Source organism: Camelus ferus, chromosome 32 (genome assembly GCF_009834535.1).
Source record: "Camelus ferus isolate YT-003-E chromosome 32, BCGSAC_Cfer_1.0, whole genome shotgun sequence".
Classification (NCBI taxonomy): Eukaryota; Metazoa; Chordata; class Mammalia; order Artiodactyla; family Camelidae; genus Camelus; species Camelus ferus.
Window position 1 is genome coordinate 19,538,534 of NC_045727.1, and position 13,271 is coordinate 19,551,804.

Here is a 13,271-nt window from a genome sequence, read left to right on the forward strand (position 1 = left end):
ATAAAAACCAGTGGCATTTCAACCATTAAGTGGGCCTGGTAGGGAAAAAGATCTACAGGTCTAAGTGGACCCCACAAATGTCTTGGATCTGAAATTTGTTTCATGGTAAGAGCCTACTTAACAGAACAAAGTTTTTCAAAGTAAGGTCTGCTGCCTCTCAGATAAGGGTACATGTATGTGTGCATGTGTATGAGGGAGGGTTAGCTATTTTTGTTGGGTAATTAAAATTTTCTGATTGCAGTTAGATAATCAAATTTTTACTATGTGCGTATATATGTATACTATAATCGAATTTTTAATATGTGCACATATATATGTGTATTGTGAAGAAACCTGTGGTACAGGCATGTTGCCCTCAAAAGACCCGGACTGGAGTAGACAGTATTTAGGGTAAGAGTGGATGCTAGGGTGTGTGAAAATTATCTTTACATGTACCAACAACTCGCAACAAGGGATCAATTAGCCAGAATGAACAATGAAACACTTTTCTGTCCTCAATTCTGAAAGAAATTGCTTATCCATTCATTGATGTTTTCAATAACACTACAAAGGCTAACTTTTATTCTTAAGTGATCAAGATGGCTTTACAGAGAGCTGCTCAGCGACACTGCCTCAAAAGGGGCATCTGACGACTGGCTGAGATTTAAACAAGCAAGAGGTCTGATGATGCTGAACTGGCAAATAAAGGCTTCAAATTGGTATTCTCACCCTGCGCGTACTTACTTATGCAAACAAGCATCTTTTGCATTAGTATGACTGACGCAGAAGTACCGAAACCGATTATAGATCTGGACCTGGGGCGACGTCGCTCTAATATTAAAACCCACATTCTGCATTTCGTTTCCACAAAGCAGCATCATCCATCACACTAAAATAATGCTGTTAATTTGAATTTTATTGATTTTAAATTTTGTTTGTATTTAATTTTAAAATGTGTTTTGCCTTTATGGTCCTAGGAGAACCGTATGCACGAGTTGCTGGTTTATTCGGGGGTTTTACATTTGTACATCGTTAAGTAACGTAATAATAAAGATATTTACATCATTGCCGTTCGGGGTAGGGCTGTGAGATTTCTCTTTTCCTTTCAAAGGAGGGTTCTTGATACGTTTCTCAAGTTTGAGAAACATGGTCATGGCCCAGGATTTTATGAAATGCTCCTCTAGAATATAAAACCTTTTCACAGACCTTCAGGTCATTAAACTCCCTCACTTCAGAGTGTCCTTGGGGAGGACCAGAAAGATAAGGTAAGTTTCTTAAGAGACTGTGGCTGGTTAGCAGCGGGGCGGGAGTGAGAGCCGTTACCTGGCTCTCAGTGCCGTCCTAGTGTATTCTCGGGGCTGTGGGCACCAGATACTACATCCTCTGGACTAGAGAAAGGCCAAGTGCTTTACCAGTATCACTGACTTCGTCCTTATGAGTAACTGGATACAGCTGTCAATCCTGCTGTCCTACAGAGACGGACACTAAGTCCTGGAGAGGTTGTCACTAGACCGACGACGTGTAAGACCGGACTTCTACTGTGAGGATTTTAATGGTGTGAACCTTGTATCCACTGCTCCCCAAACCAGGACAGTCCCTTCCCTTCCCTTCTGCAGCTTCGTGCTTGTTTCTGTAACGTAGCACCTGGCACAGCCCCTGCCCCATTAGAGATGCTTGGTAAGTATCTGCTAAACTGATGAGATTTCTTAACTAAAAAGCAGCGTGTTGAGACCTCCCTTCTCCATGGAAAGCTCCGAGACAGGAGAGGAGACAGAAGCTGTTCTTACTCAGAAGCCTCCCGAGATTTCCTGGGGCTCCCTCCCCGCTGCCTTTCAGCACCAGGGTGCTGGAGACACGGAGCACAATTATCTGCAGCAACAATGAGCCGAATGCCGCCCTCCCAACAAGCCCAGACAAAGCGCGGAGACCTTGTAACTGAAAAGGCACTGAATGGGGAGAGAGGAGGTGTGACAGCGAGGTTGGGGGAGGCTGTGGGAACGGCTCCGACTGCAGGGCAGGACTCGTGCACAATGCACCCTACCTCTCCAACCCCCGCCCCAGGAACCGCACACCCCCCCAGGGTGCCCCATGCCACTGTCTGGGCTTCGCCACCGACTCTGGAATCAGTCTAGATGTGGAGCGAGAGGACGAATCGGCTGCGATGGAAGACTAAGTCTATGAAATCGCAAAGGAAGGAAGAAAACAGGAAAAGAGACAAGATCCTCTCGACTCTGTTTACTTTTACTTTTTTAAAGAGGAAAGCTAAGTAGGCTTCCGTGTGGGCCGTGGTTTGGGGCTGCTCTACCAGTCGGTCTGGCAGATGGAAACATAAGAGCTGGTGGTATGTGGTAAGTACCATATTCTTCGGTGAAAACCTGCAGGTGCTCGCCTATCACAGCCGCAGCTCCCGCGTCCGTGGCAGACATTGCTAATCAATTACAACGCCATTTCCCGCGGAGCCCAGACAGCCTCACGTCCCTCCGACACAGAACCACAGCAGCCATGACCAATGGGTTTGTGCTGGCTTGCGAGGAGGAAGCTAACTGCTCTGGTTGGCCTTGCTCAACCCCACCACTGATTCACTCAACAGAGGCTCTGAGATGTCACGCGACTGCCCAAGGTCACGTAGCCAGTGCGAGGCAGAGCTGGGCCAGAATTCAGGTCTCCTGACTCCCTGGCCGGTGTTCTTCCCACTTGGAAAAATCACACTGGCTCCCTTCCAAGCTGACAGCCAGTTTCTGATGACTGGGGGACAAGGACAGCACTGAAAGGACTCGGGTAACCGGAGTATCTCATCTGGGCAAGTGCTGCTTTGTCCCAGTTTGGGCGGCAGTAAATTTTACAGCCTCTGACCATCCCCGGGTGGACATATTGGTAGGCAGGGAGCAGGATCATTAAAAAAGAGAAGCAAAAGGCTTGGAATGGATTTTCCGCAAAGCAGGCCTTTTAAATAAAGTATCAGCTAGCACACATCCCTGCTAGCTCCCTCAGGGCTGTGGTCCCAAGATCTTAAGCGTGGGAAGACCTACCCTGAGAGATGGGGCTTTGTGCCCGGCCTGCGGGACTGAGGATCTGGAGGTCCGAAGATCCTTAGGACAGGAGCCTAAGAAGTGACCCACGGGCACCCGAGCTCTCTGGAAAGGGTGCTGAAACATGTAACTGGCCTTTTCTCACACCGTGAAAAACTGAGGCTTAATAAATTTTCTATAGCACCGGGTTCGTGCATAAACCTATACAATAAGAAATAGATCTTAGGAGAGGAAATATACTTACTGGGGCAGTCTTTCCACTTCCTGGGGTTCAATTAGCCCAGGTTTAAGTAATAAAGAGAGCATGCTCCTTATACAAGTTGGGATAATTTCTCTTCCCCCATTTGCCCTCCAGCCTGGGTATTAACTGTGAGTCTGCTGAGTGTTAACATCCTTCTGATCATTGAATCAGACCCCCTTCGGCTGACCCCAAAGCCCAGAGGATTCTCCTTTCTTTGGCCCCCTGGACTCTACTGCTGACATACTTCAGAGGGCGGAGTGTCTTGAAGGGAGTGAGCCTGGCCTCACATTCCATCAGAAATCCTTTTATAGAATCTTTAACAAACAGCCGCCTTAGCCTTTGCTTGCTTACTTCTTGGAGTGGGCAACTCACTACTGCAGGGTGTGGCCTTCTCCAATCCATTATGGACTGGGATATTCATTTTTAAAATACTTTTTAAGATAATCACAGTCGCCCATGCAGTTGTAAGAAATAATCAGTGAGATCCTATATACCCTTCACCTGGTTTCCCCCAGCGGGAACATCTTGCAAAAGGACAGTACAGATCACAACCAGAAAAACGGACAGTCACACAATCCCTGACCCTATTCAGATGCCACCAGTTTTATACGTATTTGTGTGTATGTGTGTGTATTTAGCCCCATGCAGTTTTATCACATGTCGACCCGTGTGACCACCACAGTCAAGACAGAATGGTTTCATCACAGGATACTCTTCACAGCCACACCTCCCTCCCTTCTCGCCTTCCTACTCCGGGGCAACCACTAATCTCCTCTCCATCTAATTTTGTCATGTGAAGAGTGTTCTATAAGCGGAAACGCAGACTGTAACCTCTGGGGAGTAGCTTTTCCCACTTAGATAATCCTCTAGAGATTCATCCAGGCTGTTGCGTCCATCGATGCTTTGTTCCTTCTTATCGCTGAGTCGTGGTAGTGTGGACGTACCACAGCCTGCATGTCTATGTGCCCACGCAAGGACCCTATGAACAAAGCAGCCTGCTCGCCTGTGGGCTACCTCCTTCCTCTCTTCCTCCCAACAGCTTTATCGAGATGCCACTCATGCACCATACAAGCCGCCCATTCAAAGTGTACAGTTCAATAGTTTTTAGGGTATTCCCAGAGTTGGGCGACCACCACCACAGCCATTTCAGAAAATTTCATCAGCTTTCACATCCTTTAGCAATCATCCCCAACCCTAAACAACCAGCAATTTACTTTCTGTCTACATTCGACTATTCTAGATACTTCACACAAATGAAATCATAGGATATGTGGTCTTTTGTGTCTGGCTTCTTCCACTTAACACAACGTTTTCGGGGCTCATCTGTAGCGTAGCTGCCTTCAGTCCATCCTTTCTATTTACGGCAGAATAACATTTCAGGGTATGAATAGACCACATTTGGTTTATCCACTCACCAGCGGGAGGATGTGGGTAGGTTTTTGTAGGAACACACATCTCCGCTTCTCTGCTACAGATGCCCAGGTTTGCAACTGCTGGGTCACGTGCCAAGTGCCTGCTGAGTTTTGTCCGAAACCGCCCACATCCTTTTCCAGAGTAGCCGGACCATTTTACATTCCCACCAGCAACGCGTCAGGGATCCAGTTTCTCCGGGTCCTCGTCAGCTTTTTGTGTTCCTCTTATTTTTTCTTTTAGCCATTCTGACAGGTGTGTGTATCTGCTTGTTTGTCCTCTGAGCAGAAATCCGATTCCCAGTGACATCTGCTGAGAGTCGCAGCCCCGCGGTCTCCTCCAATCTGACGGAGTCTGGTTAGTTCACACCCCTCCCTTCTAAACCAAGGGGCCCGGCACTGAGAGCCAGATCCGAGAGGTGGCCATGCCAGGGGGCGGCGGAAACAATTCCCGTGAACTGCACTCTCCAGCTAGAGAATGTGAAGCCTGATCTCTTTCCCATTCAGAACTGCAGATCTTTTCCCCAAATCAGAAGAGGCTGGGCAAGAACCCCTGCATTCTGTCTTTGGGACCGTCCCTTAGTGGAAGAATTGATTCCTTGGTATTTTTTTCTTACCACCTTATAACTGTAATTGTGTCCCCAGGTGGGCCCCTCACTTCCTTAGGATGGAGCGATCCTGGGGGCAGAAGCGGGCTCTTTGAAACCCGCACAGTTCTCAGCTCACAGTAAGCATGTGTGAAGTGTTTGTGGATTGGCCGTGATAAGCATTGCAGACTCGTAAAGTCTCAGGTGATGACTGCGGAAGGCGGCTGTGTTATAAGGGCTTAATAGACATGTGCTACATGGGTACACGAGAGGATTAGAAAGGCATGTCTCCATCCCTTGAATCTGTAACGGGAAAGGGAGCAGAGAAAGAGACTGACTGGGAGCCTGTATCTGACTCTGCCACTGGCTCGGGGTGTGACGGCTGGGCAGCCACCTGCCTCGTAAGCGGCAGTTCCCCGGGCTCATGGGGAAGGAACAAGTGAAGTCACCAGCACAAAGGCACTGCGGCCCCGGCAGGACCTGGTGGTAAGGGCTGTGCAAACCTAGGAGTATGGTCAGCAGCGCCCCCTCCCACGACGGAGAACGTGTCCCTGAGGAATCCTGATATGGCAACGTGGATGCTACAGCTGAACCAGCGATGCTCCCGAGAGGAACGCTCACTGGAACCCCAAACACACACACACCAGGGGATGGACTGACTGAGAAGCACTACTCTGGCACTGCCCCTGTGGCCCCTGTTAAGGGTGATGCGTTGTGGGTGAGGGAAGGGTGAGCGCGTGCAGGGAGCCGGCTGATGCCTCCCTCAGACTGCCCTGCCCCCACATCACCCCGCTTGTTTCTTAGGACCTAAATATAGGTCATCCTTGATTCCTGTCAGCATCACAGTCCTCATTATAGCCATCAGCACAACTCTGAAAGTGCACCTGCAAACCGACCGGGTGCCCCACTTCCACGGCTGACACTTGGTCTCAGCCACCATCACCTACGGTCCTGGTGACTGCAAACACCTCCTCCTGGGTCTCCTCATGAGATCTTTCACAAATAAGTCAGATCCCACCACTCGCTCTGCTCAGAACCTCCCGCTGCTGTGGAATGAAACCCAAAGGCCTGAAAAGTACAGGGCCGGGAACGGCCAAGGCGGTCTCAAAGAACAAAGACACCACATTACAAAGCCACAGTAATTAAGACAGTGAGTATTGGCACAAGGGTAGACAAATAGCCCCGTGGAACAGATTAGAGAGTCCAAGAACAGACCCTTGCATACAAGTCACCTGATTTATGACAAAATCAATACTGCACAGCAGAGGGGAAAGAATGGTCTTCGCAATAAATGATGTCAGGCCAACAGTATATCCATGTGGGGGAAAAAATGTTCCTTGATCTCTACCTCACGCCATACACAAAAATCAATTCCAGATGGATTGCATACCTAAATGTGAAAGGTCAAAGATTTGAGAGGAAGACCTAGGAGACTGTCTTCATGAACTTGGAGGAGGCAACAATTTCTTAAATAGGACACAGAAAGTTCTAACCAAGAAGGAAAAAAAAAATCACAAATTGGCAACATTAAAACTAAGAGCTTCAGTTCATCCAAGGACACCACTAAGAGGGCACCATTAAGCCACCCACAGAATGGGAGGGGGGATGAAATCATACATCCACCAAAGCACTTGAATCCAGAATATATAAAATTACACAATAAATAATTAAGAGAATTAGAAAAAAATTCAGACAACCCAGCTTAAAAAAAAATTGCAGCAGAAGACTGAAATAGGCTTTCCACAAGAGTTAACCCAAATCCTCATACACATATGAAAAAACCATCTGATTTCCTTAGCCATCAGGGAAGTGCATGTTAGAATCACAAGATGGTACCATTATATGATCACCAGACACCACCAAATCCAATGACTGATGCTCAGAGCTCAGTGTATAATGAATGAATGAATGAATACACTCATTCCATCCTTTAAAACCTCAGCCAGCGGGAGGGGAGGATGAACAGGTTCTCAGGACAATGAAACCACTACGGTGATGAACACACATCACTGTATGTTTGTCCAAACCCACAGAAAGTCCAACACCAAGAGTTCAGTTAATGTAAACTCTGGACTCTGGGTGATAATCAGGCATCAACATAGGTTCATTGATTCCAACACACGTCCCACTCCGGTGGGGAAGCTGACGGTGGGGGAGGCTGTGTCCGGACGGGGGAGGGGTGTGTGTGAGAAGTCTCTGTATCTTCCTCTCAATTTTGCTGTAAACCTAAAACTGCTCTTAAAAACAGTCCTACAACAAGACAAACAAATAGAAAACCTCAGCAAAGCCAGAGGAGCAGGGACACCCCGGTGAGAAAACGGGGTCAGAGTGGGGATGTGGGCTGCAGAAATGAACACAGCAGTTCTCTGAGCTGAGACCTCCCGTCTTGCCTTCAATGGGATAAACAGGGCTATAGCTTTACTTGTAATGCTCATATGTTTTATAAAAGGGGGAATGGAAAAAAAACCCTTATGTGTGTAATTAAAACTAGAAGACAGAACTCAAACCCCTTGGGGTGTGTCCATCTCCCCAGCAGGATTTGGGTTTACTTTAGTCCAGGGGTCGGCAAATTTTCCCCATAAAGGGCCAGATGGTCAGTATTTTATAAGCTTGTGGATCCTGTGGTCTCTGTCACAACTACCCAACTCTGCGGCTGTAGTCACAGACAACTGCCGGGTTTGACTGATGGGTGTGGTGTCCTGTTTCTATGGTTGCCCCGCAGGGGTGGGGAGGGAGTCGGGGTGCACTTGGCAGGACACGCCCTGTGGTGGGGAGGGGCCCCTGAGGACAGCCACACCCTTCTCACCTCACCCCACTTTCCAGAACTTGGCTGACATTTCTCTCCCCCTCACCCCCTCCCACCCCCGGAATGGTCCAGGCTGGCTCCCTTGAGCTGCCCAAGCCTGGTTTTTGGTAGAGTTTCTCCCTGGTGAGAAGGGACATGGCTCCTTGCATCCCGGGCCTCTGTGGAGAGCAGATTATAGGGCTCAGTTTTTGGAAAAGCAGTGCTGACAGCCAGGAGTTAAAGGGGCAGTGGTCCCAGGCCCGAGCAAGGGGGACGAGGGGGGAGTGCGTGAGAGGAACTCGGCAGGCAAGCTGTCCTCAGCCCTCCCTCCACGGTCATGGTCACGGTCACCGAGAGGAAATGAGGAGGAAAGGAGGCTGGGATGGATGGACGCTGCCCACAAAGCGGATACAACAGGTGTGCTGGGGACAGGAGATGCCAGCCGCGTAATTAGGGCCTCCAGACACCTGTCGTGAGCTCACCCATTCACGCCCCTGGCAGGTGGTTCACACCTCTGAGGAAGGGAAAAAACAGGCTCAGATGAAAAGCTCTCCATCTGTAGCCCGCTGCCTAAGGCCCTGGCCTGCCCGAGGCAGTAGCCAATCTGCCAGCAGCTCCCACCTGACACCCCTGACCTTGGGGGGCAGTTCAGGGCGGGGGGTTTCCAGAGTCACAGAGACCTGCGGTGCTGCGACAGAGCTGTGTGACCTTGAGCAAACTCTTTAACCTCACTGTCTCACTTGCCCCGTCTTCATCAGATTCCATGGAGGAAGGCTGGGCACAGTTAAATCTATGTGCTCAGGCAAACATTTACTGAGAATCAGCTATGTGCCAGGGGCCACAGCGGTGAACCACTGTGTCCAAGCTTACAGTCTAGGGGTGGTGAGGAGGGAAACCACCACGTGGACAGCACTCTAAGCAGAGCTGTGAGGCTGGCTGGCTGGAACGGTACTGGGGGCTGCTGGACAAGAGGACAGGCCAAGCTACCCTGGCTCGGGGTCGGGAGTGAGCCAGCGGAGCTCTGCTCACGCTGGGCCAGGCCCTGCTCAGGAAACTAACCCTTATAATTGCCTTCTGAGAGTGTATGTTGTTTGGAGGTCTATGCTTGTTTTCCAGATGAGGAAACTGAGGCCCAGAGAGGGTAAGTGACTTGCCCAAGGTCACACAGCTAGGAAGCAATGGAACTAGGGTATGAACCCAGGCTGCACGCCCTTACTCTCCCTGCACTGTAGATGTCAGCTACACCATCACCGTCACCTAAAGATGATGCCTCTGTGCTGTGGACCTTCTGCAAATTGAGGCCAGCCTTTAGAGAGGCAGGATGACTGAATGCTGATACATTACTTGGGGGCACTTGCAAGTGAAGTCGGAGGAGGGGGACAGGGCCAGGGAGGGGCTGTCTAGTCCCCACATATGCTGTGAGTCTCAGGCAGGAATCATAAACTCTGTGTCTACCGGGCTGCTGGGTAAGAAGAGAGAAGTGGGCCGGGTGGACAGTCCAAGGGCAAGTGCCCTGTCCAAAGTGAGTGGCTGCTTCAAGGCCACACAGGAACCCAGGCCTGATGGAATCAGATCTTTTGATTTTATTTTTTTGAGGGTCAGAAGTGAAACCCTGTGCTTGGTAAATATGGGATACCAATGCACCCCACGCCCGGGGCCACATCCACCTGCTGCTTTGCAACCTTTGGTCTAAGTTGGGGGAGGTGGTGAGCAGGGAGGCACTAAATCAGTGGCAGTGCCTGCTTCTCAGGTGACCCGAGGCCCTTTAGGGTAGCAAGTGGGGGAGGGGGGCAGGCCTAACAGTGACGCTGATCCCTGGCCTCAGGGGAGCGCCCTCTCACCTCCAGGAAGCCCCGCCCACCCCGCTGTCTCCTGGGCTCCTCCCTGATCTCACGTAATCCTTTTAACAGCCCTGGAGGCAGCCGCACGGTGGGGGAGCTGGGTGCCAGCCGGGGCTGTCTGATGACCCAGTGGGTAGGAATTTGGGCTGGTTCCTTCCCTGGGAATTGGAGATGATGACAACTCTCCGGGGGCTGTGAGAACGCAGAGTACTTCAGCCCACAGAGCCTGGCACGGAGGCTGGGCTTGAAAAATCTATTTAATGATAAACACTGGCATTTAAAACTACAGCATCATCGTCAAAGTTCTCAGCACCCGGATCGTTAGTGGTACGACTATTATTTTATACAAGTGGAAGCTGAGGCCCAGAAAGAGGGTGGCAGGGAAGGACTGCCACCTCCCAATCCACTGCTGAGTCCACTCTGATTTTTCTAAAGGGTGAGCCTCAGTTTGTCCCAGAGGACCATCCTGCAGAGACAAAGATCTGCAGGGCCTCTTGGCACACGCCAGAGCTGGGTTTAAGGGGCTGGAGTCTTGGCTCCTTCTAGACCCAAGAGAAGGCCAACAGGCAACAGAGAGGAGTGGTTCTAAGCCAGGGCACTGGGCCAGACCACTGACACCCCAATTCTGGTTCTGCTGTGTGGTCTTGGACCAGAAACTTCATCCCCCCAGGTCTCCAGGATCCTGCAGGGGTACAGAAAAGACAACAGAATCCCTCCTCCATGGCACTGCTGTGTGCTTTTACAGAGACACAGCACAGGAAGGCACACAGTGGAGCCCAACACACAGTGAGCGTCCCGTAAGGGGAGCTGTGATCTTGATTACAGCTGATAGGACAGGCCCGCAAAACCTGCCTGGCACCAAGGACCTAACTGGTTCCCCTAAACCCTGGCATCTTCCCCCAGCTCTGACCTTTGCTGGCCACTGGCTTTGTCTGAAACCAGGACTGTGGTTTCCAGGACCAGCCCTGCTTCCCTGAGTGGGCTCACAGTGGCCCCTGCTGCCCGCGCCAGGAACTGCCTCAAACCCCGGGTCGGAACACAACAAAGCGAGGTTCCAAGAAGGCTCTGGTTTCCAGGGGTTGATGAAAACCACCACCAGACCAACAGCAGGGAGAGGAGACTGTGCGTAATGATGTTTGCGGGACACTGATTCCCTGTCTTCTCAAAATAAACATAAAACGCGAGATCAGACGGAGACTCTCCACTTCGGTCACGGTCTTTTGTTTCCCTGGATAAGTGTCACCCGCAACACGCTGCGGAACCAAGCGAAATTGTTGTTTCGGCGGGATGCTGTTCCCTGACAGGCACGTGCTGTTCGGAACAATCCCATTCTGACCTGGCACTTCTTAACCTGGACTCTTTACATCACAGAAGCACGTGGAAACGAGCAGTCACGTGAGGCTAAGATACAGGGACATGCGCCATCTCGTGATGGCGACCTCGCTCCTTGCGACTGATCTCCCCAGACGCTAGGATATGGGAAGCAGCCCCCCAGGTTGTGACCCCATCTTATCAGGCTGTTGCTACCAAGCAGGGGACCTGGGGACCATAGCTTAAGAAACAGGGAGGGTCAGTGCCTTAGCATCAGCACCGGGCTACTCATGTCTATTAATGAACCGTACGCCAGCGTATGATTTAGAACAGAGGCCAGGAGGACAGGGATTTTTAAAGCAAATCACCCAAGAGGCTCCCCATTCTTTAAACCATGGAGTAAGAGCAAAGAAGGTAGATTTCACACAAAAATAAGATGCACTTTCTAGAGTCCAAAATATAAGGCTTATAGTTTGCACCTACAACCTGGCGAGATGCTGGCTGGTAATTCTAACCAGGACTTAACTCTCCCAGTCTTCACGCTAGAACTGGACAAACGCAGGTTAAATGAATGAGGTCTAGAACGTGGAGTCCTACACGCTCGCCCCTGTGCAGGCCAAGCAGCTGTAGGTTCCCAAGTGTCATAGACTGCAGCCAAGCTTCCCCCATCTGCTTGGCTGGGGCCGATGTGACCTGCCCTTAGGTTCCGAGGGCGAGATGGCCTTTTCTCTGTGCAACTGAGCACATGCCTGGAGAGCGCCTCGGTTTTAAACACTTCCCCCTTATGCCCTCTGCCTAAAGGTGTTTCATCCAAGGCTTGGGACGAGGTGATACCTAACTTACCTGAAAAACCAAACAGTGTAACGTACCAGCAAGGGGGGTTGCAAACTCATGGCCCTTGCCTGTGTCTTGCCCACAGACAGACTCTGTCCCACACAAAGTGTTTTTAGAAAGTGAAATAGTTGCCAGCTTACTCCCACTAAGAGTTCAGATTGCCAGTTTCCCTTTCAAAGTGCCCGAGACTGTTCTGCATCCCTGCCAAGCATCGCCGCTGGCCCTCCAGCTCGTCTGCCCCTCGCAGCCAGGTCTCCCAGGCCCCGTTTCCTGCCTGGCCCCTGAGAGATCTCTGAGTTCTTGACTCCCGTGCCAGCGGCTGCTGACAGACTGCGTTATTTCGGCAGGTGATTCCCCCGTATTTCAAAAGGGGCTTTCCACACACAGCGATGTAGACCAGAGGTCCCCAGCCCTGGCTGGATATTAGACTCCCCTGGGGACCTTTGATCCAGAAATCAACGTCTGGGCTTCACCCCCGACCAATGAAATCCAACTCTCTGGGGCTGAGCTTGAGCAAAGGTGTGTTTCTAAGTCACTGGGTGACTGGAATGTGCAGAGCAGGTGAACTGTGGGCTTAAACCAAAAGATGACTTGGGCGGTAGGATTTCAGGCAGATCACAGGCAGAGCTGGGTTTCAGCCGCCTGGGTTCCTGCCCCTCCCGGAGGTCACCAGTGAGGATGGAGAAGACTGACCGCCCTGTTTGGACATTTTCTGCCCAGTGCTCTGGAGAGCAGGGTCTGGGATGAAGGGAGATCAATCAAAGGGAGCCAGAGATGACCTTTGGAGACCACCGCACTGGCCTTCAGCGGAACCATGGAGGACCAGAGGGCCCAGCAGGCTCCTGCCCACACACGGGTCCCGCGGACTGAACCAGCGCCTCTCACCTGAAAAGCTCTCGGATCTCGCGGCTGTCAGCCTGGAAGGGGATGTTCCGCACCAGGATCTTGGAGGTTGTCTGCTTTCTGGGGATCTGTTTCTTCCGAGCGGATGTCGGGGCTGGCCTGGAGGGGAGGGGAGGGAAAGGGCTCAGGTTATTTGGGGTGTCAGCAGCTGCTGCCCTACACTGACTCCACCGCCCCCCTCTCCCCACCACCCACCCCCCTACTGCCCCGAACCAATGTCCTCTGTCCAGGTGAGGGGCTCAAGGAGTCTGTGGGGACGAGGCTGAGATGAAAGGAGAGGAAGGTAGCCTCCCCCAGGCACTGCACAGCTTCATTATCTCCTCCCCCGAACAGCTGTGGACGTCCAGTCGCC

General features: G+C 51.2%; 1 protein-coding gene across 5 annotated transcripts in view; it reads right to left on the minus strand.

Moving 5' to 3' along the window:
* Positions 1-13,271, minus strand: part of RBM19 (RNA binding motif protein 19) — a 131,646-nt gene that overhangs the window by 80,885 nt on the left and 37,490 nt on the right. For all 5 annotated transcript variants that reach the window (XM_014562298.2, XM_014562297.2, XM_014558491.2 and 2 more), the window contains exon 21: positions 12,902-13,018. In XM_014562298.2, coding sequence (XP_014417784.2) covers positions 12,902-13,018 — 117 coding nt within the window. The remainder of the gene's footprint in view (positions 1-12,901; positions 13,019-13,271) is intronic.